The 23470-nt window shown below is 43.5% G+C and overlaps 1 protein-coding gene across 6 annotated transcripts in view; it reads left to right on the forward strand.

Annotated features, from left to right (window-relative positions):
* Window positions 1-23470, forward strand: part of SNX29 (sorting nexin 29) — a 509507-nt gene that overhangs the window by 24397 nt on the left and 461640 nt on the right. For 5 of the 6 annotated variants that reach the window (XR_004819376.1, XM_027612456.2, XM_035722380.1 and 2 more), the window contains one exon: window positions 20086-20210. The exons of the other annotated variant lie outside the window; for it this stretch is intronic. Coding sequence is in view for 4 of the 5 variants with exons in the window: in XM_027612456.2 (XP_027468257.2) it covers window positions 20086-20210 (125 nt within the window). In the remaining variant the exon portion in view is untranslated. The remainder of the gene's footprint in view (window positions 1-20085; window positions 20211-23470) is intronic. 6 annotated transcript variants of the gene reach the window in all.

Consider the following 23470-nt stretch of genomic DNA (forward strand, 5'->3'; position numbering starts at 1 on the left):
TAAAAAGTAAATAAATAAAATGGCATTCAAAGATAACACTTGACTTTTTTTTTTTAAAGATTTATTTATTTATTTGAGAGAGCGAGAATGAGAGAGAGAGAGTACATGAGACGGGGGAGGGTCAGAGGGAGAAGCAGGCTCCTCGCTGAGCAGGGAGCCTGATGTGGGACTCGATCCCGGGACTCTGGGATCATGACCTGAGCCGAAGGCAGTCGCTTAACGAACTGAGCCACCCAGGCGCCCAACACTTGGCCTTTTAAGAAAACATCCCTTCTGATTATCCATTATGTCTTAGCAGACACTGGTTCTTAGCTTCCTGCAGAAGAATGATGCAGGAAGAGACACATCTAAAGAGCTCCATTTTCTTTTCTTAAGATTTTATTTATTTATTTGACAGAGAGAGAGAGGGAGAGAGCAAGCACAAGCAGGGGGGGAGTGGCAGGCAGAGTTCAAAGTAAATTTAAAATTTACTAAGGCAAAGTTCTAAGCATGACTGGGAGTGTTGGCCTGTGGTCACAGCTAGATTCCAGCTGGTTGGATGAACATCAGTGGGAACCTTTGAAAGGATGGTACACAGCTGTTTCTGCCAAGGCTCTTTGGTAACAAGCAACAGAAATCTACTCCAGTTAAGGAAGTTGTGAGCTTATAGAGTTGAGGGCAGGCCAGGTTTGGAAACAGGAAGGAGTCAAGACAACTCCCGAAGGAAGCCTCCTAAGCTGGAAACAGGGGCCCAGAAATGGTCTTCTAGCAGGAATGGCAGTCTAGTTAAGGTTCTGCTGCTGAAGTGACTCTCATTCTGCTCAAGATTGACATTTCAGGGAGGAAGCACCTGATTGGCCATTCTCAGGTCACATGACCCTCTCATGGCTGCCAGTACAAGGATTTGGCTGAAGGAGCTTCCTGGGACTCTACTGGCTTGCTCAGTGCAGTATGTCTACCTGGGTTCACATCCCAAGACAGGATCCAGTGAGGAAGAAATAAACCTTCAAATGAAATCTGGGTGCTCTGTTGAAGGTGACTTATGAACATGGGCTGCCCGCAGTGCCCAACAGCTCTCCCCTGTCTCTACTGTACTGTAGTGATGTAGTGTAGTCTTTCTTGTGACAGTAGTCTCTGGTTTAAAAATGTTCATGTCTCAGGACGCCTGGGTGGCTTGGTTGGCTAAGCGTCTGCCTTCGGCTCAGGTCATGATCCCAGGGTCCTGGGATCGAGTCCTGCATTGGGCTCCCTGCTCTGCCGGGAGCCTGCTTCTCCCTCTGCCTCTGTCTCTCATGAATAAATAAATAAAATCCTAAAAAAAAAAAAAAAAAAAAAAAATGTTCATGTCTCCATCATCAGTCTCATTTGATCCTTGCAATGACCCTGAGGTGTAGACAAGTAGGAGGGGGGATGATTTCCCTACTTTTACTAGTGTAGAAACTTGGCAGCTGGTCGTTTATGCAGCTTTAACTTAGTATCTGGTACACATTGGTGCTGGGGGCAAAGACTTTGGTTGGGTGGGTCACGTGGTTTGCAGGTAGTGGAGCAGGACTGGAGATAGACTTTGTATTCCTGCTGTGGTCTTCACTCTGGCACTACACTTCCTCCTGTTTTTCTAACACACAGTTTCCCCAGATGAGAGGTTTGTCTCACTGCAAGTGCTTAACATGATTTCGATTGTTACATGTCATGGCATTAGATTCCTTTCAGTTGCCTAGTGGCTCAGTGTTTCGCCTTTTCTTTTTATGTCTCGATATTGATGGTGAGACTTGGTTTGGTATTAATGTTAGGTTGAATTAAATGAAATTGTTAATATTTGATCCTTTTAACCTACAAAAACAACAGTATCCTCCATTTCAAAGTAGTATGTCTCCAGCAGCCCCCTCCTCCTCTTTAAACAGAGGCTTCAGGCTCATTCTTCCTCTGGCTGAGGGGCAGAGACAATTTAATACTTTAATTGCATTTACATTTACTCTGTAGGGCCCATGATGCTGGCTTCCATTTGCAATAGCAATAGTTTTCCCTTTATTTTATTTTTTATTTTAATTTTTTTAAAGATTTAATTTATTTATTTGAGAGAGAGAGAATGAGAGATAGAGAGCACGAGAGGGTCAGAGGGAGAAGCAGACTCCCTGCTGAGCAGGGAGCCCGATGTGGGACTTGATCCCGGGACTCCAGGATCATGACCTGAGCCCAAGGCAGTCGCTTAACCAACTGAGCCACCCAGGCGCCCAGTTTTCCCTTTAAAACAGGCTTCTTTACATGGAAAATATGAGTCAGACTCAGGACAAGTAAATAACAGTACCTGCCGTCAGATGTAACAGAAGTTGCCCAGCTGTTTGTGAACGACTGAAGTCTGGGCAGGAGCCCTGGCCAGTCTGAAGCTGTGTGTGGCGTTTGGGTCTCCACGATAAACAGTACTTTTGGGCTAACACTAGATGCAAAGCCTGAGGGTGTGGGAGGGAGATTTGTTTGATCTTCTACACGGCAAGATGCACCAGTCCTCCTGTTAAGTGTCAAACACCATTTAAATGAAGGGAAATTAGAGGCAGGGCTTGTTTCATCAGCTTCTGGCCTTAGAAACCTCCCCAGGAGGAAATGGGGGCAGTCACTGGGCCCCGAAATGCGTGCGTTTCTCCTTAACTCTCTCTCTTGGAGTTGTTCCCCTTCTCTGTGTTCCCCTAAGAGCAAAGACCCACTCTTGTGCTTCATTAAAATTATTGCACGGACTGTCAGTCATGCTGGCTGATGGCGAGGCTGTAACGTATTATTTTGAATAATTTGCCTTCTAGAAATAATGGCCAAAGAACTCAGCAGGCACTGGAGGTTACCTCCAGGGCTAGATACGTTATTGTTCCACAGAAGCATCTTCTTCCCATGTGGAATTACCGAGCACAATCTGGAAGTTTCTCCTTGGAATTGTCAACAGTAGCCCCAGCTGTGGGGCGGCAGAAGGCGCGTGGGATTTGGGGCTCAGAGTTTGAATCTTGGTGTTGCCAGTCCTGAGTCATGTTGGTCTGTGTGCAAGTTTTGACTTTCTCGTGCCCTGATGTCCTCATCTGTAAGTGGGTACATCTGCCATCATATTGACTTGGTAGAGTTGTGAGTGAGTTTATGTGGAGTCTTTGGAACAGGGCCTGGTGGCTAGGAAGTTTCCAGAAATTGTTAGCTGTTGTTATTGTCACTGTAATTTTATGTAAAATGCCTTGACACTTGGTGACTGTTCTCTGCACACCCGGTCTCTTTGTCATTACGGGGAGGCAGTGAGTCGGCTTTGGGCATTTGTCTCAGAACATTCAGGAATTGTACATTTTTGTGACCCTTTTGGTGACTATGTCAGAAGAAGTCAGGAGCATTTCTCCTCCTTTCAAAGCTTGCCAAGGAAGAGTGATTGGTTTTGGTGGTTTTTCTTTACCTGTGAGGAATTAGAAACATTTCTGAACTTTTCAGGAAGCTACAAAACAAAACCAGCTGCCCTTTGCTGTTCCCTAATGTTATTCTTAGCGTAGTTGAAAATGGTCATATGTATTCCCCTGAACACTTATGAGACCAAATGGCTCTTCCAAGCATTCCTTTTCCTCTTTTATTTTTTTTAAATTTTTTTATTGTTATGTTAATCACCATACATTACATCATTAGTTTTTGATGTAGTGTTCCATGATTTATTGTTTGTGCATAACACCCAGTGCTCCACGCAGAATGTGCCCTCTTTAATACCCATCACCAGGCTAACCCATCCCCTACCCTCCTCCCCTCTAGAACCCTCAATTTGTTTTTCAGAGTCCATCGTCTCTTTTGGTTCATCTTCCTTTTCCTCTTTTAAATGTCTCTGGATGTTCATCATCTGATTTTCGTCTTCAGTTTCTCATAGGTTTCTTACCAACCTAATAGTTTGAGGTGTTGACTGGATATTCTAATTCTTCTCATCCTGCAAACGATCTGGGGGTTCATTAATTGGATTATCTGTCCTCCCTATCCTGAGCACTTCATTTCCACCTTGAGGATCTGTGGTAGATAGTTCCACATTGTATATTCTTTTTTTTTTTTTACTGTATCGATCAAATGAATTGATTTCTTTTTGGAAAAAGATTATTTTTAGGTACTGGGGAGCCCTAGGGCATTTAGCAAATCTGAGCACATTTCCATGTCTGATTTTTAATAAATATTGATGTTGTTTATATTGATAGCTATAGAAAATAGTGCTTGGCCCACAGGAAACAATATGTAAGCACCATCATCGCTGTCATCCTCATCACTGTCCTGATGGTGGAAAGAGACCGTGAGCATGAAGTATGAGTTTTGATATCAGATGCCCACCCCAGGGACAAATTACCAATTACCAGCTGTGTAATTTGGGATTTACTTAGCTTCTCTGGGCCACGCTCATATCATTTGGAAAGTCAGATGGTGATCACAGCCCCCACTTCCTTAGATGTAAAAATGTCTGCTTGGCACAGCCGGTAGGAACTTACTAAAACTCAATACGTTTTCAAGCACTAATGCTGTAATGTATGGTGATTAACATAACAATAAAAAATTAAAAAAACTCAATACGTTTTCTTTCTAACTAGACATACCAGTGTTTTGGCTAATTTGAAAACTAAAGGCTACACTCATTGTTCATTAATTCCTCCATCCAACAGATATCTATTTCTAGATCACTATGTTGGCATTGGGGATATAAACTGGACGAGTTGGTTGCTGTCCTCAGGGAACTCAAAATTGAGTCCAGGAGATGGGCGGGTAAATTGTGGACAGTCATTGGTGGCCTGTAGTAATAATTACATAGTCCAGACGTGAGAGGTGAGTGCGGGGTCTTTAGTGGTTGAGTGAGTAGGATGGGAATTCAGGCAGCAGGAGTAGCCAGTGGGACGGTGTAGGGTGGTGTGAGAATATGGTGGGATGGTCTCGAAAGACGGGAGGGTCCTCTCTTACTGTCACGGGGAAGTATTTGAACTTTATCCACTAAGGTATCCATCCATCCTTCCTTCCTTCCCTCCTTCCTTTAAAGAATTTATTTGAGAGAGAGAGAGAGAGAAGAGTGTGCGAGCATGAGCGGGGGAGGGGCAGAGGGAGAAGCAGACTCCCTGCACCCCATAGGGTATCATTTCTTTTTTTTAATTTTTTTATTAACATCTAATGTATTATTTGTTATTTCGGAGGTACAGGTCTGTGATTCATCAGTCTTACACAATTCACAGCGTTCACCATAGCACATACCCTCCCCAATGTCCATCACCCAGCCACCCCATCCCTCCCACCCCCCACCACTCCAGCAACCCTCAGTTTGTTTCCTGAGATTAAGAGTCTCTTATCGGGGCACCTGGGTGGCTCAGTTGTTAAGCGTCTGCCTTTGGCTCAGGTCGTGGTCCCAGGGTCCTGGGATCGAGTCCCACATCTGGCTCCCTGCTCAGTGGGAGGCCTCCTTCTCCCTCTCCCATTCCCCCTGCTTGTGTTCCCTCTCTTGCTGTGTCTCTCTCTGTCAAATAAATAAATAAAATCTTAAAAAAAAAAAAATCTCTTATGGTTTGTCTCCCTCTCTGGTTTTGTCTTGTTTCATTTTTCCCTCCCTTCCCCTATGATCCTCTGTCTTGTTTCTCAAATTCCTCATATCAGTGAAATCATATGATAATTATCTTTCTCTGATTGACTTATTTCGCTTAGCATAATACCTTCTAGTTCCATCCATGTCATTGCAAATGGCAAGATTTCGTGGGTTTTTTTTTGATGGCTGCATGATATTCCATTGTATATATATATATATATATATATATATATATCTCACGTCTTTTTGATCCATTCATCTGTTGATAGACATCTAGGCTTTTCCTTGGTTGGCTATTGTGGACATTGCTGCTATAAACATTGGGGTGCATGTGCCCTTTGGATCACTACATTTGTATCTTTGGGGTAAATATAGGGTATCATTTCTTAAACTATGGCTATTTGCATTCCATTTTCACAGTTTTTGCCATTTCTGTATGCCATCTGAGCCAGATACTGACTTGCAGTGGGATGTGAAGGCCCTGTCTACTCTGGTCTTGTCATAAGTAATACCATCAGTGAAATCAAAGACTGATGGCTGATTGTTTTCTTCCTTGATGCATTGAAATGACTAACATAAAAACGTTCATCTCTGTTCCTCCTAAATTTGTGTCATGTCCCGTGTGTGCCATGGCAAAGTATAGTATGGGTGGGGGAAAGGCAAAGAAGGACAACGACGTAGTTAAGAGTTGCATTTCTGGAAGGAGGTGTGGGGTGGGGTGGGGCTGGGTGGGGTGAGATGGGGTCTGGGGGGCAGTGGGGGCAGGCTCTGTGCACTGGGTGGGAGGACTGAGCGGAGGTGGTTGGGAGGAGAGACAGAAGGTTTGAGAAGCCTTATGACTGAGCCTTGATAAGCCAGAGGGGCTGACGGGACATGGAGGGTGAGACGTCAGTTCTCTGACTCTCAGGTGTGGCCAGAAATCAGAGCAATTGTGTGTCGTTTTTAATTTTGTTTTGTTTATTTTATTTATTTATTTTTAAAAAAGATTTATTTATTTATTTGAGAGAGTGAGAAAGAGAGAGAGAGAGTACATGAGGGGGGGAGGGTCAGGGGGAGAAGCAGGCTCCCCGCTGAGCCGGGAGCCCGATGCGGGACTCGATCCCGGGACTCCAGGATCATGACCTGAGCCGAAGGCAGTCGCCTAACCAACTGAGCCACCCAGGTGCCCCTGTTTTGTTTATTTTAAAGCAAGCTTTGGTGTGGAGTTTTCTTTTCCCCAGGCTATGGGCTCCAACCAAGCTTGGAGAGCCCGTGGGCCACTGGCTTAGTGTCACTTCTGTGTTTCCTCGTTTCCCATTTACTCACCCCATCTGCATCTAGGGACTTGTGTTTTTTCCATTCTCTTTTTCCCATTTGATGGAACCAGCCCCTTCAGCTGATTCCTTCCCGGCTGCCGGCTTCCGGTCCTGATTCTGAAGCTCCTTGTCTGCCAAGAGAGTCCCAGGCTGTGTTTGCGTCTAGACGAAGAGCTGGAGGTCTGGCTGCCCCAGAGAAGACAGTCACTGTGCTGATATTAGTAACTTTTGCAAATGGTCAGAAATTGTGATTCAACCCATTGAAGAATTGGTTATTTTTTTTCATTCTGGCTCCTCTGGTAGAACATTTATTTGATTTCTTTTTACATGCCTGTCTGCCACCCTCAAACCTTCACACTTACAGTATCTTGAAAACTATTGCCTTGTGAGTTTTCACTGCTGCCAGGCTTGAATTCTTTCTGATTCTTTGTCAACCTTTTTTTGGAGCCTCTTTTTTCTCTATTTTATCTTTTTCCTCCCTCCCTCTGAGTACCTTGTGTTCATGACCAAAAATTATTTGTTCTGTGGTGTTCTTCATGTTTATATAATTTTTACAAGTAACACACACATGTGTGTACACACACACACACAGATTTAATTGCCATTGTTTTACAAAAATTGAATGATATATAATGTTCTGTATCTGCGTTTTCTCTCTTGGCACTATCCTGTCAAAACCTTTCCAAGTTAAGGTTCCAATAATTGTTGTAATTATTTTTAATTTTATAAATCTAATAATTATTTTTACGAGGTTGCATTATATCTCATGATGCATATGTGCAAATAGCTGCCTATGAGGTAATAGTGACTTCGTGTCCACTGTTCACTGTTGTGGACAATGAAACAACAGACACCCTTGAGCATCTTTACTTAAATACCGAGGATTTTATTTCCTCGGCATAGATTTCTAGGAGTTGGGTTGCTGGGTCAAAGAGAATATGTGTTTTTATTTTATTTAATTAATTGAATTATTTTTTTAAGTAGGCTCCATGTCTCGTGTGGAGCCCAACGCAGGGCTGAACTCACAATCCTGAGATCAAGACCTGAGCTGAGATCAAGAGATGGACACTTAACTGACTGAGCCACCCAAGCGCCCCTGTATCTGCTTAGTTTTTATATTTTGTCTTAAAAGATTTTATTTATTTGAGAGAGAGACACAGAGAAACAGAGCATGAGCGGAGGGAGAGATGGAGGGAGAGGGAGAGGGAAAGCAGACTCCCCGCTGAGTGCCCAGCTCTATTCGGGGCTTTGTCCCAGGACCCTGAGATCATGACCTGAGCGGAAGTCAGATGCTTAATCGACTGAGCCACCCAGGTGCCCCAATATGTGTTCAATTTTAATAATTACTATGATCAGGTATCTTTCTAAAAATTTCTACTGGTAGTGCATGAGACTACCCTTCTCTTTCCTATTGTTTTGAAGTTTTATAGGTCTGATGGGTGGAAGGGGTGGCTCAGGGCGCCTGTGTGGCTGTCAGTCAAGCATTCGACTCTTGGTTTCGGCTCAGGTCGTGATCTCAGAGTTGTGAGATTAAGCCCTGGGTCAGGCTCTGCACTCAGTGCAATATCTGCTTGAGGTTCTGTCTCTCCCTATCCCCCTGCCTCAACCTCCCCCTGCCCTTGCACACACTCTCTCTCTCAAATATATAAATAAATCTTAAAAAAAAAGGTGGTGGCTCACAGTCACTTTAATTTGCATTTCCTTGATTGCTAGTGAATTTCAGTATCTTTTTTTTCCCTTAAATATGTTTTGGCTATATGACTACTGTTTTGTGTAAAGCTCCTTCATAGTATACATTTTCTTACTGGATTATTTATCTCCTTGTCAGTTTGTGAGAGCTCTTTATATATTATTATAATTAATTAACTTTTCCTCTGTTTTCTCTTTGCAAATATTTTTTCATATCTGTCCATTATTTTTGTAAGCACAGACAACAGTATCTATTATACTACCACATTTAAAATTTTTTACATGATTAAATGTCTTTTTATGGACCCATATGCCTACCTACCAGTTTCTAGGTTTTCATTGTTTTTTTTTTTTTAATATTTTATTTATTCATTTGACAGAGAGCACAAGTAGGGGGGAGTGGCAGGGGGAGAGGGAGAGACAGATTCCTGGCTGAGCAGGAGCCAGATGTGGGGCCTGATCCTAGGACCGCAGGATCATGACCTGAGCTGAAGGCAGACACTTAACCACCCTGGGTGACTGAACCACCCGGGCGCCCCATAGGTTTTCAGTGTTTTAAAAAGATCTTCCGAATGTTAGATTGTGCATGCAGTGTTTTTAAAATTTTTTCGTAATATTTTTATTTTTATAGTTAAGCCTTTAATCCACCTAGAATTTATTTTTGTATGGCCTATGGGATAAAACTAAAGCCAATTTTAGTTTCTTCTAGATGGTTGCCATCTTTCTCACAGATCTTTTTGGTCCTTTATCTCTGGGCCGCAGTTTACTTTAATTCCATTTACTTCGCACAGAGAGAGCATGCTCTGGGCCACGGCACGTGGCACTAATTGAAAGCACCAGGCTGGCTTGATTCTCAGGTCCTGGGACCCCTGGCACAGCCATGGGTGGGGGGAGGGCCCTTGCATACTGGTGCTGTCACACTGGGATGTGGGGCCTCAGCCCTCATGATCCTTGCTCTAGATGAATTTGCATGAATTTTCAGGGATGCTTAAGTCTACTCAAATGATGTAGAAAGTGCAAATGATTTAGAGAACATAATCATTGGAACCCACTCCTCTTTCTCCTACTCCCTCACAAATGGGAACTATACCATTTATACTCTATAACTTGCCTTTTTTAAAAATATATAGAGAGAGAGCGTGTGAGTTGGGGGAGGGTGTGGGGAAGGGCCGAAGGAAAGGGAGAGAGAGAATCTTAAGCAGGTTCTATGCCCAGCACAGAGCCTGACATAGGGCTTCATCTCACTGCCCTGAGATCATGACCTGAGCCGAAATCAGGAGTTGGACGATTAACTGACTGAGCCACCTAGGCTCCCCGTTGTTTTTGTTTTTAAACTTAGCCGTGTATGATGGAGATTGTTCCAGGTCAGTAGGTAACATAATGGTGCAGCTTACTATCAATGGCATCTTCATGACCAATGCCAATTTTAATTATATAATTTCATCAATTATGAGGCACAGCTGGATTTCAAAGATGTATGTGTGTTGGGGGAAAGGTGGTGCTTCTTAGGGTTGATTTCATACGGCATCTCATCTTTTTAAATTTCTGTGTAATATTTTGTAGTGTGGAGGTACTATAACTTATTTACTATTTTCCTGTTAATGGATATTCTGGTTGTTTCCAGTTCTGTTTTTGCTTTTGCTATTGTAAACAATGGTGCAATAAAAGCATTTACACACACACACACACACACACATATCTTTGCCTACTAGTGTTTTTATATTTGTTTATTTAAACTTTTAATTTTGAGATAATTGTAGATTCATATACATTTGTAAGAAATAATATAGAAAAATCCAGTTTCCCTTTTTTTAAAAGATTTTATTTATTTATTTAAGAGAGAGAGAGACCACAAGCAGGCAGAGCGGCAGGCAGAGGCAGAGGGAGAAGCAGGCTTCCCGCTGAGGAGGGAACCCGATGCTGGGCTCCATCCCAGGATCCTGGGATCATGACCTGAGCCAAAGGCAGACGCTCAACCGACTGAGCCACCTAGGCGTCCCCGCTTTCCCTTTTCCCCGGTTTCCCTTAGTAATAACACCTTGTAAAACTCTAGTTTTGCTTATACTTATTTGTGTGTGTGTGCACTTGTGTGCACATGTGCGTGTGTAGTTCTGTGCAGGATGATCGCTGCATAGGGACACCTGCCCATCACCACAGTCGGATAATGGAATAGTTTCATTGTTACAGGATCCCTCCCGCTGACCTTTTATTACCACACCCACCTTCCTCCTGTTCCCTCCCTCTCCATCCCTAACTCCTGGCAACCACTAATCTGTCCTCCAGTTCTATAATTTTGTCACTTGGAGACATTATAATTGTGGAATCATACAGTGTGTAACCTCTTGGGATTGGGTTTTTTCCGCACTCAGTGTGATTCCCATGAGATCCACCCATGTTGTTGTACGTATCAGCAGTGTGTGTGCCTTTTTGTTGTGAGTAGTATTCCGTGGTATCGAGGGACCAAACTCTGTTTCTTCATTAACTCGTTGAGGGACATCTGGGTTGTTTCAGTTTTTGGCTACTGCAAATAATGCTGCTGTAAACATTCATGTACAGGTGTTTTTATGGGAATATAATGTTTTCATTTTTCTGAGGTAGTCACCCAGAGTGTAGTTGTTGGGTGGATGATATTTGCATATTTAGTTTTATAAGAAACTGCCAAAGTGTTTCCCAGACTAGCTGTGTCATTTACATTCCTACCAACAACATGCAAGTGATCCAGTTCCTCTGCATTCTTGCCAGCATTTGGCATTGTCATGATTTCCTATTTTAACCATTCTTACAGGTGTGCAGTCGTATCTTATGGTGGTTTTAATTTGCATTTCCTTAATGACATTGAACATATTTTCTCATGCTTGTATGCATGTATCCCCTTTGGTGAAATGTCTGTTTATGCTTTTTGCTCATTTTTTAAATTAGTAATGCTTTTATTTTTATAGGATACGTTGCTAGAAGTAGGATTTCTGAGTCAAAGTATATGAGCATTTAAAAAAATTGTACTGTCTAGGGTGCCTGGGTGGCTTGCTCGGTTATGATCCTTAAGCTCTGGTCATGATCTCAGGGTGCTGGGATCGAGTCCTGTGTTGGGCCCCTGCTCAGCAGGGAGTCTGCTTCTCCCTCTGCTCCTCCCCCATCTTGTGTGTGCTCTCTCTCTCTCTCGCAAAAATAAATAATAAAATTCTTTAAAAAAGTTGTACTGTCTGATCTCTTTGCAGAAAGATGCAGCAATTCACATTTATATTCCCAACAGTGCTCATTTACATATACTTGTGCTTGGTCTGTGATTGGTTTTAAAGTTGAATAGTCCTGAATTGGTATCTTAATACTGTGACACTTTCCTGGCCACTGGTGAGACTGAGTATCTTTTCATCTGTTTATTGGCCAATATTTCCTCCTTTCATGGTTTGTTGACTTGTTGAAAAGTTTATTATTTGAGTTGCTTGTCTTTCACTTATCCGTTTGTAGAAGCATTCCATGTATTATGGCTTTTAATCCTTTTTCAGTTATTATGTGCTATAAGTATTTTCTCCAGTATATCATTATTGTTTTACCATGTTTATGGTATCTTTTGCCATATAGAAATTTAAGAATCTTATGCAGTTAATTATATGAACTTTTTTTTTTTTAAGTAGGCTCCGTGCCCAGTGTGGAGTCCAGCATGGGGTTTGAACCCATTACCCTGAGATCAAGACCTGAGCTGAGACCAAGAGTCAGGCGCTTAACTGACTGAGCCACCCTGGTGCCTCGAATGAACCTTTAAAATTTTGGTTTTAGAGTATCCTGTCTTGAGGTTCTTCTGTATTTTTGTTTATTATTTTTACAGTTTTATTTTTTCCCCACTTATATTTTTCTTTATCTTGATCCATCTGGAGTTTTGTTCTATCTGGAGTTTGAAACACAAGTTTATTCTTTTCTTTTAGCCCTGTAGCCAGACACTTGTGTTATTGCCCCTGCTAAAACAGCCCGTTCTTGCCCAACTGAATTGAAGTGCTATTATTATTATTACTATATTTAATGTTTCCATATTTATTTGGATTTTTTATGAGGGGTTTCCCCATACTCCATCAATACGTTTATTCCTGCACCCAAAACCACACTGTGCCAAGTCCTTCCTTGGACTTATTAGTATAATCCTTGGGATTATTATTGGAATTGTATTCAATTCATACATTAATTTATGTATATTAATTTATACATTAATGACATTTTTATTTTAGTAAATCTTATTCAGGAAAATGGTATTTCTATTTATTTTGACTTTTATACCTTTTAAGAAAATACTATGCTTTTCTTCATAGGACTTTTATCTTTCTTGTTTAAAAGTAGGATTTTTTTAAAATATTTTATTTATTTATTCATGAGAGACAGAGGGAGAGAGAGAGAGAGAGAGGGGGAGAGAGAGAGAGAAGCAGAGGGAGAAGCAGGCTCCCGAGGAGCAGGGAGCCCGATGTGGGACTCGATCCCAGGACCCTGGGATCATGACCTGAGCCGAAGGCAGACGCTTAACCATCTGAGCCACCCAGGCGCCCTAAAAGGAGGATTTATTTTACTTTTGTTACTCTTGTAAATGGAATTCCCTTGCCCCGTTTTGTTTACTTAAAAAAATAAAATTTTAATGTTATAGTTTCATTTATTGCAATATTTTTTATTTGTGGGTTGGAAACACTTTTATATCTTTGTAGATCTGCTTTTTTTTTGGCTTAACATTAAAATCTAAGCTTTTTATTTATTTTTAAAAATTTATTTTTTAATAAATTTTTTAAAAATGCTATTTCAAGTTTTCTATAAGCATTTAAAATAGTTGTACGCTTTTTCCTCACCATAACTTACATTTTTAATTTATTTAAAAAATTAAAAAAATATTTTATTTATTTATTTGTCAGAGAGAGAGAGAGCATAAGCAGGGGGAGTGGGAGAGGGAGAAAGAGGCTTCCAGCTGAGCAGGGAGCCTGATGCGGGGCTCGATCCCAGGACCCCAGGATCATGGCCTGAGCTGAAGGCAGACGCTTAACCAACTGAGCCACCCAGGTGTCCCTCAGCATAACTTTTATTTATTTATTTTTAAAGATTTTTATTTATTTATTTGACAGAGAGAGGCACAGCAAGAGAGGGAACACAAGCAGGGGGAGCAGGAGAGGGAGAAGCAGGCTTCCAGCAGAGCAGGGAGCTCGATGTGGGGCTCGATCCCAGGACCCTGGGACCATGACCAGAGCCAAAGGCAGATGCTTAACGACTGAGCCACCCAGGCACCCCCATAACTTTTAAATTGTATTTCTCCGCTCGTTGTAGCTCAAGGTAGCAATATTTCTGATTCTTGAGACATGAATACTACTTTAATACTTGTTTTGGAAATAAGCTGAGTTCAGAAAAGCATAAAGCCAAGAAAGACATCACCAGCAATTCTTTTACCAAGTGGCTCTTAATGTTTTCACATAATTCCCTTTAGGATTTTTTTCTTTTTAGCATAGTTGAGAGTGTACTTAATATATAGTTTCGTATCCTGCTTATTTTTCATTTTATGTTACAAACTTGTAGGTTTGAGTTTTAAGGGCTAAATAGCGTTCGGTTAAAAGCTGTGCTATGGTTTTTTTTTTTTTTTTAAAGATTTATTTATTTATTTATTTGAGAGAGAGAGAATGAGAGATAGAGAGCACGAGAGGGAAGAGGGTCAGAGGGAGAAGCAGACTCCCTGCCGAGCAGGGAGCCCGATGTGGGACTCGATCCCGGGACTCCGGGATCATGACCTGAGCCGAAGGCAGTCGCTTAACCAACTGAGCCACCCAGGCGCCCTGTGCTATGGTTTGTTGAGCCAGTTTCCCAAGTGTCAAATCTTTAGTGGTTTTTAACTTTCTGCAGGTGTAGATAATGTTGTTTTTAGTATCTTCGTTCCTAAATCTTTATCTAACTTATAGATTGCCATTGAGGATTGGTATCTGCTAGGAAAATTTATAGGTTGAAGGATGTGAACCTTTGGAAAATTTAATTTATTACACATAAATGTAGAGCATGGCCCATTGCAGATGGGTGCCTTGCTCTAGTACGGCTAGTGGTGATTGTACTATGCTAAGTCTGAGATATGGCTGATGCTGTTAATTGGCTGATTTTTATGGGTGCAGTTGACTTCGTTCCAGGTAACATTGGAACTTTCCACATGAGGATAATCTGGTCCATTTTCATGATGTACTTGGTTTTCCCCAAAAGGTTCCTGTAACATAGTGAAAGGAGCACTTGGAAATATGCCCTCTTTCATAAGGTTAATTTGATGTCATTCGTAAAAATGCAGCTTTTATTGCTGCTCCTGTCAGTTATTCTAACATTTGCCATAAAAAGGTACAGGATTCTTAAGAATCTTATTACAGATTAATGTGGCAGGATAAGGAGTCTTGAAATATAGGTCAAAACTCAGGAAAACCAATGTTTGCAGAATTTCAGCAGTAAACTAGTTAAGCTCACACGGTGTCCAGCTCTGCTGGTGTTGGTAGTTCTAAATTCAGCAGGAGTAAGGTATTTAATTTTCCATTCCTTCATTTCTTTATCAGGCTTTACTGAGCACCTTGAGAGCAGTTTTCTTTTAAAGATTTATTTATTAGAGAGAGGGAGAGAGCACATGTGCGAGATTGAGTTTGGTGGGGAGGGGTGGAAGGAGAGGGAGAGAGAATCTCAAGCAGATTCCCTGCTGAGCGTGGACCACAGCGTGGGACTTAATCTCAGACCCTGAGATCACCACCCGATTGGAAACCAAGAGTTGGATGCTTAACTGACTCTGCCACTCAGGTACCCCAGTTTTTTAAATTTTTTATTTTTAACAGCTTTATTGAAGTCTAATTTACATACCATAAAAATCTACCTCTTGTAAGTGTACAATGCAGTGATTTTTAAAATTTATTTATTTATTTATTTATTTAATATATAGAGAGGGTGCACACAGGGGGGTGGGGAAGAGTCTTAAGCAGACTCTGCAGTGAGGGTGGAGCCCGATGTGGGGCTCGATTTCACCACCCTGAGATCACCACCTGAGTGGAAACCAAGAGTCATTTGCCTAACCAACTGTGCCACCCAGGCGCCCCCTGCAGTGATTTTTTTAAAGTAAATTTAGAGAGTTGTACAACCATTAGCACACCCAGTTTTAGAACATTTTCATTATGTCTATTTTCTACTGTTCCAGTTTACAATTAATCCCCAGTTCCAGCCTTAGGCAACCACTAATTGACTTGGTTTCTAAATATTTACCTTCCCTCAACATTTCATGGAATCCTATAACATGTGGCTTTTTGGGTCTGACTTCTTTCTGTTAGCATAATATTTTCAAGGCTCATCTCTGTCGTGGTGTGTTGTCAGTACTTCAGTTCTTGGTACTGCTGAGTAGTATTCCATTGTCTCGAGATACCACATTTTATTTATCCATTCATCTGGTCAACAGTTGTATGCATAAAAACTTGAAGTGATTTTCTTGGCTGGTGCTTTTATTTATTTAAAAACTTTTTAAAAAAGGATTTTATTTATTTATTTGCCAGAGAAAGAGAGCACAAGCAGGGGGGAGCGGCAGGCAGAGGGAGAAGCAGGCTCCCCGCTGAGTGAGGAGCCCAATGAGGGGCTCGATCCCAGGATCCCCGGATCATGACCTGAGCAGAAGGCAGATGTTTGACTGACTGAGCCACGCAGGCGTCCCTTGACTCATGCTTTAAAAAAAAAATGAAAACATTCGCTGTTATGTTCCCCTACTTAATTACAAACGTGCCCAGTTCATTGACTCAGAGTAGAAGTTAGCTGTGATGAAACGCCATGGAGGTAGCTGACCCACCACGGTGATGCCCCAATGCATCTCGCAGAGAGCATTCTGGGAAATAGGAGAGACCGAGCTGAGGAAATAAAGAGCCCCATAGCACAGGTACTCCTTTCATTTAGTAGGAATGATCATATAAGTGAGTAGAGATGAGAAGAAATGGAAACCTTAGGGTGACAAGGTTATAAATCAGTGCCTAGTGTGCCTGTGGCTACACAAGTGTGTTCTGCTTGATTCACTAGTCCTAACTGACCTGGGTTCGGATTACAGATTATATAAGATCTCCTGAGATGCATCTCTCTCCTAAATGTCCATCAAGCCTGTATTCCGAATGCCCCCAGGGGAGGGACTGTTTTGGTCGTCATTACCACAGTAGCCAGGCATTGTGCTAGGTGCTGGGACAACAAAGATGAATGAGGTACAATCCCTGTTGTGTGGGAGCTCAGGTCAGCATGAGGAGGCATCTCTAAAGCAGATCATTAACAGAGAGGTTGGTCAAGGGCTGCAGTAGAAAGAAGTTGAGAATGAGGAAGCACTCAGGAAGGCTTCCTGGTGGAGGGTACCCTCGAGCTAAGTCTTGAATGACCAGTAGGTATAAGCTCAGGTCCATTGGGGAAGTGAAAAGGGGACATGGGAAGGGTGATAAATAGCATGGCCTTTGGCAAGGTAGTCATCAAAATGAATTAATTATAGGATTAGTACTCTCCCTGAGTTTTCTGCTGTGTTGGGTTGGTTGTGACCTGTCTGCATCTAGAAGGTAATACTGATGATGTAACCCAAACCTTGGGGACTGGTTTTGTGCTGTTCACCTGCATTCCATTCCCTTTAGGGGCTAGATATTATCTAGAGCTGGCAGGGCAGCCCCTGACTTGTGCATTAGAGAGCCAAGTAAACTAACAGAGATTGTTGATTCAATTATTACATTTGCAGATGATTTGTTTAAAGATACAGGATGCGCTTTATTTTTTTTAAGTATTTTTATTTTTATTATTTAAAAAAAGATTTTATTTATTTGAAAGAGAGAGAGAGAGAGCATGAGCAGGGAGGAGGGGAAGAGGGGGAGAGGGAGAGGGAGAAGCAGATTCTCCATTGAGCAGGGAGCCCAATTTGGCAGTTGATCCCAGGACCCTGGGACCACGACCTGAGCTGAAGGCAGACGTTTAACTGACTGAACCACCCAGGTGCCTCCAGGCTGTGGTTTATTATGGAGAACTCTAAACACAGCCCGGGGTTTTTGTTTTTTGCCTTGAGATAGGGCTTTGGTTGGGCTCCATTTTGCCATTCCTGTTTTGGTTCCTGGAATTTAGATGGTTTTGTTGGGTGTCCCAGTTTTCAGGAAGCCCTGAAATGTGGGCCTGCATGGATTTGTAGAGATACTAGCATATGCACATCTCATATTCAAGAGTGACATCTGCCTAGGAAAGAGGGTTGTTTCAATGTGGGGGGAGTATTCTGGGACTCATGGCTCAAGATTAATTACTTCCCTGAAAAAGCAATTGTGGAGCATGCACCGTGTACCAGACACTGAGCTAGGTGCAGGGGAGCCAAAGTGGGAGCTGGAAACCAAATAGTGTTGTTGAGGACAGGTGTTAGATTTGGGCTAATTAGGCTTCCTTCCTGTGGAGGGCCAGCTTTGATCTTTGACAGTGGTTGCCTAGAATGTTGGGATGGATTAGTGATGTCTGTCATGAGCACAGAATGGAGAGTAAATGCAAGTGCTGTATATTTGCTGACACTGTGTTAGGGTTTTCTGGTGTAGACGGATGACTTGAGTAAAGGAGGGGTGTAGGAGAGAGAGGACATTTGTCTCAGAATAAGTATGTTTGCCTTGGTATGAGGTGTATCTGGAATCTACTTTGGATCAGTTTGGGATTGGGTCGGGCTGGAGTACAGATGTTGTTAATTATGTAGTCTTATAATGCTGCTTATTATGTACTCATGTACTGTCTCTTAAATGTCTTTAGCCTGTTTCTTCAGGTATAAAATGGAGATAATACCTGCCTCACCTGTATATAGTAATGTTGATGGGAGGAGCTAAAGAAATAATGGGTATGAAAATATTTTACTGCCCACAGAGCAATAAGCCCTTGGAGTATTATTACTGCAGGCGTGGAAGGGAGTGGAACCGGAAATGCCTGAAGTTAGGCAAGGTTGAGCCAGATGGTGATGGCCTCAGGATCTTTGCACTGGGTCCCTCTGCCTAGTCTGCTGTGTCTGTCACATCCTGGTCATGACTCTAAGGTTACCTCCATTCAGGCCCCAGAATCTAAACCTGTTCCTGCTGTTTCTTCACCTACCACCTCATCTGGTTTTCCTTTCTTTCAGAGTTCCTATCAACTGAAATGGTCTGGTTAGCATCTTTGTGTATCTCCCTCTGCTAAAACCGTGCAGTTTTGGTGAGGCAGAGACTGTGCTATCTCTGTATCCTCAGAGCCTAGATCAGTAGTACCTGGTATATAGGAGGAGTTCAGGATTTATTATTATTTTTTAAGGGGAGGGGGATGGGAGAGTGCTAGCGTGAGTAGGGTGGGGGAGGGCCAGAGGGGGAGGGAGAGAATTTTCAGCAGATTCCACACTCATTGTGGAGTCTGATGTGGAGCTTGAGCTCACGACCCTGAGGTCATGACCTGAGCCTAAATCAAGAGTTGGACGCTTAATCAACTGAGCCATAGAGGCGCTCCAGTGTCATGGAATTTTTTGGTTAACTTTTCCTTAAGACTCTTTCTATAACAGTTTTAGGTTCACAGTAAAAATGAGAGGGCCTCCTGGGGTTTTTAATTATAACTGTGGTATGTATTACATAGGAGTTCATGGTGCTAAGTGGGTGCATAACAAGGCGCCCCAAGGATTTAACATAGGTTGCATGAGTGAATAGAAGGGCCTTAAAGTCCACAGACTCAATGGGCCTAGGTGCCCAGGAGCCCTGGGAGGACTGTAAGGAACAGAAGGTAGTATTGGGTGATGGGTATTAAGGAGGGCACGTGTTGTAATGAGCACTGGGTATTATACGCAACTAATGAATCATTGAACGCTACATCAAAAACTAATGATGAACTGTATGGTGGCTAACTTAACATAAAAAAAAAGAATAGAAGGTAGTAGCTCTGACTTCATCTCTTTACCAGTATGTTCGTGATTTCTTTGGTTATTGAGAAATAAATTTAATTGAATCCCCAGTAGTAACTTAATTGAAAATTCATTCCATCAAGTCTGGATCTGACTTCACAATATAATCCCTTACAACAAAAAAAAGAACAAGAATCAGAATTCATATTATTTTTTTTAGTGTATGTAACAGGCCATGAAATTATACAGTTTCCAATTTGGCAGGCTGGTGCATTCAATCTCTTGAAAGATAATCTAGTTCCTTAAACTACACGTGATATGAATTAGAGTTGGACTTTGTGAATTGAATACAATTAGCCCACCCTTCCCCATGCCAGACTGATTTGTTTTTAAATTGGCTTTTATTTTTTTCTCCTCTGCTGGCTGGCACCAATTCCATTTTTCTTCCTTTCTTGTGAATTGTTCCTATTTCTTCAAGAGGCTGATGAATATGGCTAGACTGTGTGGGGCTTCCTGGAGGTATGTGAAATAACACAAATGGAGAGAGGTGTGCTGAGGGGCCCAAGTCAATTGCATGTCAATTGCCTGCCCATAAATCCAGGTGTCAGGTGTGTACCTCCCCTGAGGTTTAGAGCTGGTGACTCACCCCTTTCCCGGAGGGGCTGGGGCTGCCCTGGTTGTCTCTCTCCCTGCGCAGGTGGGCTGATGAATCACTGGTTCTCTTGCAGGGTAACCTGTCTGTGTGCCCAGTTTGAGGCCGTCCTGCAGCATGGCCTGAAGAGGAGCCGGGGATTAGCGTTAACGGCGGCTGCGATCAAACAGGCAGCAGGCTTCGCCAGCAAAACCGAAACAGGTACTGCTTGGCCTGATGCAGTGCAGAAGATGTGGTCTTTTCTGAAAAGTTTTTATTTATTTTTTAATAGCGGGCAAGGCAGGCATTGTGTGGGACTGGGATGGGGGCAGCCTGATGGTGCAGAAATCCACATGTGAGGATGTCTTACCTGTAGTCAGTGATGGTGTTGTTCTTTGCAGAATCCTCAGAGCCACATGTTGCAATCTCTGGGGGCTCAGGGTCCTGCAGCCAAGGGTCTTATGTCACCAGGTGCCATGGCAATTGCTGGGAAATCGATGATGTGTTTTAGTTTTGTGCATGGGGATAGCATGACATTTTGTAATTAAATCTGTCTTCAACACCAGCAACAGAAACAACAGAATCAGTAGGTCTCTGAGCTTACAGCTCTGCTACCATCCATTTTAGTTTTGTCCAAGTAGTGTGCTGTGCTCCTGTGTGTCTGGATGACAGGGATAATGCTAACAATCACTACTAACACACGGGAGCACTTTGCACAAGGCTGGAACTTCATTAGTCTTTTATATAAATTAACTCATTCAGTTTTTATGACAGCCTTGTGAGTAGTAGGGACCTTTATTTTCTCCACTGTACAGATGAAGAAACTGTTTAAAGTGATTTGCTTTGGATCTGGACCTAAAAGTGTATCATGTCGTATAAAAAATGTTCTATGTCTTTCTTCCCCAACTTTTTTTTTTTTTTTGAGAAAGTGAGGGTGTGTGTGAGCAGGGGGGTTGGGTTGGGGGCAGAAGGGCCGAGGGAGAAAGAATCTCAAGCAGGCTCCATGCCCAGCGCAGAGCCCGACGTGGGGCTCCATCTCATGACCCTGAGATCATGACCTGAGCCAAAACCAAGAGTTGGACGCGTAACTGACTGAGCCCCCCAGGCGCCCCTCTTCCTCAGCATTTTATTTTATATTATTTTATTTTTTAAAGATTTTATTTATTTATTTGACAGAGAGAGACATAGCAAGAGAGGGAACACAAGCAGGGGGAGTAGGAGAGGGAGAAGCAGGCTTCCCCACGGAGCAGGGAGCCCGATGTGGGGCTCGATCCCAGGACCCTGGGATCACGACCTGAGCTGAAGGCAGATGCTTAATGACTGAGCCACCCAGGTGCCCCTCTTCCTCAGCATTTTATTTTTTTTAATTTTATTTATTTATTTGAGAGAGAGAGCACATGAGAGGGGGGAGGGTCAGAGGGAGAAGCAGACTCCCCGCTGAGCAGGGAGCCCGATGTGGGACTCGATCCCGGGACTCCAGGATCATGACCTGAGCCGAAGGCAGTCGCCCAACCAACTGAGCCACCCAGGCGCCCCTTCCTCAGCATTTTATTTATTTATTTATTTATTTATTTTTAAAATATTTTATTTATTTATTTGAGAGAGAGAGAGTGAGAGAGCATGAGAGGAGAGAGGGTCAGAGGGAGAAGCAGACTCCCCGCTGAGCAGGGAGCCTGATGTGGGACTCGATCCCGGGACTCCAGGATCATGACCTGAGCCAAAGCCAGTCACTTAATGAGCTGAGCCACCCAGGCGCCCCTCAGCATTTTAAAGAGCAGCTTCTTTCAGACCCTGCTTGTGGCTGCCCCGAATTCCTGAATCTCGTTACTGTGACGACCTCCGTGTCCCTGCTGGTGGCCCTCTTTCCCAGCTGACCGTCTGCCCTTGCCGTGTCTGGCGGAGGTGTCTGTTGGGAATTCTCTGCCAAACATTCCCTTTGCCTCCCCTGCTCCCTTGTGTTGTGCATCTCCCTTCCTTTTGCTCTTAGCCCTTCAATGAATCTTCACTTGCTGTCATTCATCTCACCAGTTGCCCATTTTCATAAGTGAATGGGGTTCCCGTTGAAGTCAGGAGACAGCTGCAAGAGGGATTCCTGTCACTGGTTGATTTTTCTTCTGTGCTCCTGGGTCCCTCCCTTAAAAGTCAGGGACATAGAGGGCCAGGTCAAAGAGGAGCCGCCTTGCAGGGCCTCAGTCCCTGTGGAAACTACTGCCTACTGTCTTGGTCACCTGGGCTGTCAGCCTCTGTGGTTTTGGCGGTGTCTCCTGGCCTCTGCTTGGGGGTGGCTCAGTGCTGTGGGCTGGTTGATGAGCTGCTTGAGGACGTAAGTTTGCCCAGAGTCCTCCTCGGTGTGATGGGCCCTTGTATTTCTTCTTGTTTCCATTTTCCCTGGCTCTGCAGTAGCTACCTGAGAGAAACGGGTGTGGAGTAGACCACTAGGCTCTGGGTCAGCTTCCATGCCATGAGGGCAGCTGCTAACATGGCAGAGGCAACCTTGGCTTTGGAGTCAGACCGTGTGTGTCAGTCTGGAATGACTCTGGGGAAGCATCCCTCTGAGCCTTAGTTGTTTTCACCTGTGAGGGCCATCTTCTCGTCTGCCTGGGGAGTTGTCTGGAGGTTTCAGTGAGAATCAGCTGCTTTGGTTCATAGAACCTAATAAACATTTAACCAGTTACTCTCCTCTCCCTAACGCCCTTCATTTTATTTATTTATTTATTTTTCAAAAGACTTTATTTGTCAGAGAGCGTGTGCACAAGCAGGGGGCGTGGCAGGCACAGGGAGAAGCAGACACTCTGCCCAGCAGGGAGCCTGACTCCGGACTCGATCCCAGGACTCTGGGATCATGATCTGAGCCAAAGGCAGGCGCTTAACCGACTGAGCCACCCAGGTTCTCCCCCAGCACCCTTTAAACTTGTAACCATTTCTTCCCTCTCATCCTCACTTGGACTCTGAGCCTTGGCCATGCAGAATGGCTCTTTCTGTTCCCATCTGGACTAGAATTCTTGTCTTTTTGTCACTTGGGCCTGGTAATCCGAGGAGCACCAGCACGTTTGTGAGGCACCGCCTGAGTTCCCATTCTTGCCCCTTCACTGGCTCTTAGCTCGATTTCTGCACCCGCATCCCGAAAAGAGACTGACCGGCTCGCAGAGTCGCTGCTTTGTTTTCTGCTGCGGAGGAGGTTCTGGGCGGCCTTCTTGCCAATACGAAGCAGGGGAAAGGCCAGACCAGCTTAGCTCTCGAGGGGCTGCTGAGGGCCCTGTCAATCTTGCCTGCGGTGCAGTTAACCATTCATTGGTGCCGGATGGTCCGTGGCTAATTAAAATCTCTTTCCCACTGGGCGCCTGGGTGGCTCAGTTGGTTGAGCAACTGCCTTCGGCTCAGGTCATGATCCTGGAGTCCCGGGGTCGAGTCCCACATTGGGCTCCTTGCTCAGCAGGGAGTCTGCTTCTCCCTCTGACCCTCTTCCCTCTCGTGCTCTCTCT

Source organism: Zalophus californianus, chromosome 10 (genome assembly GCF_009762305.2).
Source record: "Zalophus californianus isolate mZalCal1 chromosome 10, mZalCal1.pri.v2, whole genome shotgun sequence".
In the NCBI taxonomy this organism is placed as follows: Eukaryota; Metazoa; Chordata; class Mammalia; order Carnivora; family Otariidae; genus Zalophus; species Zalophus californianus.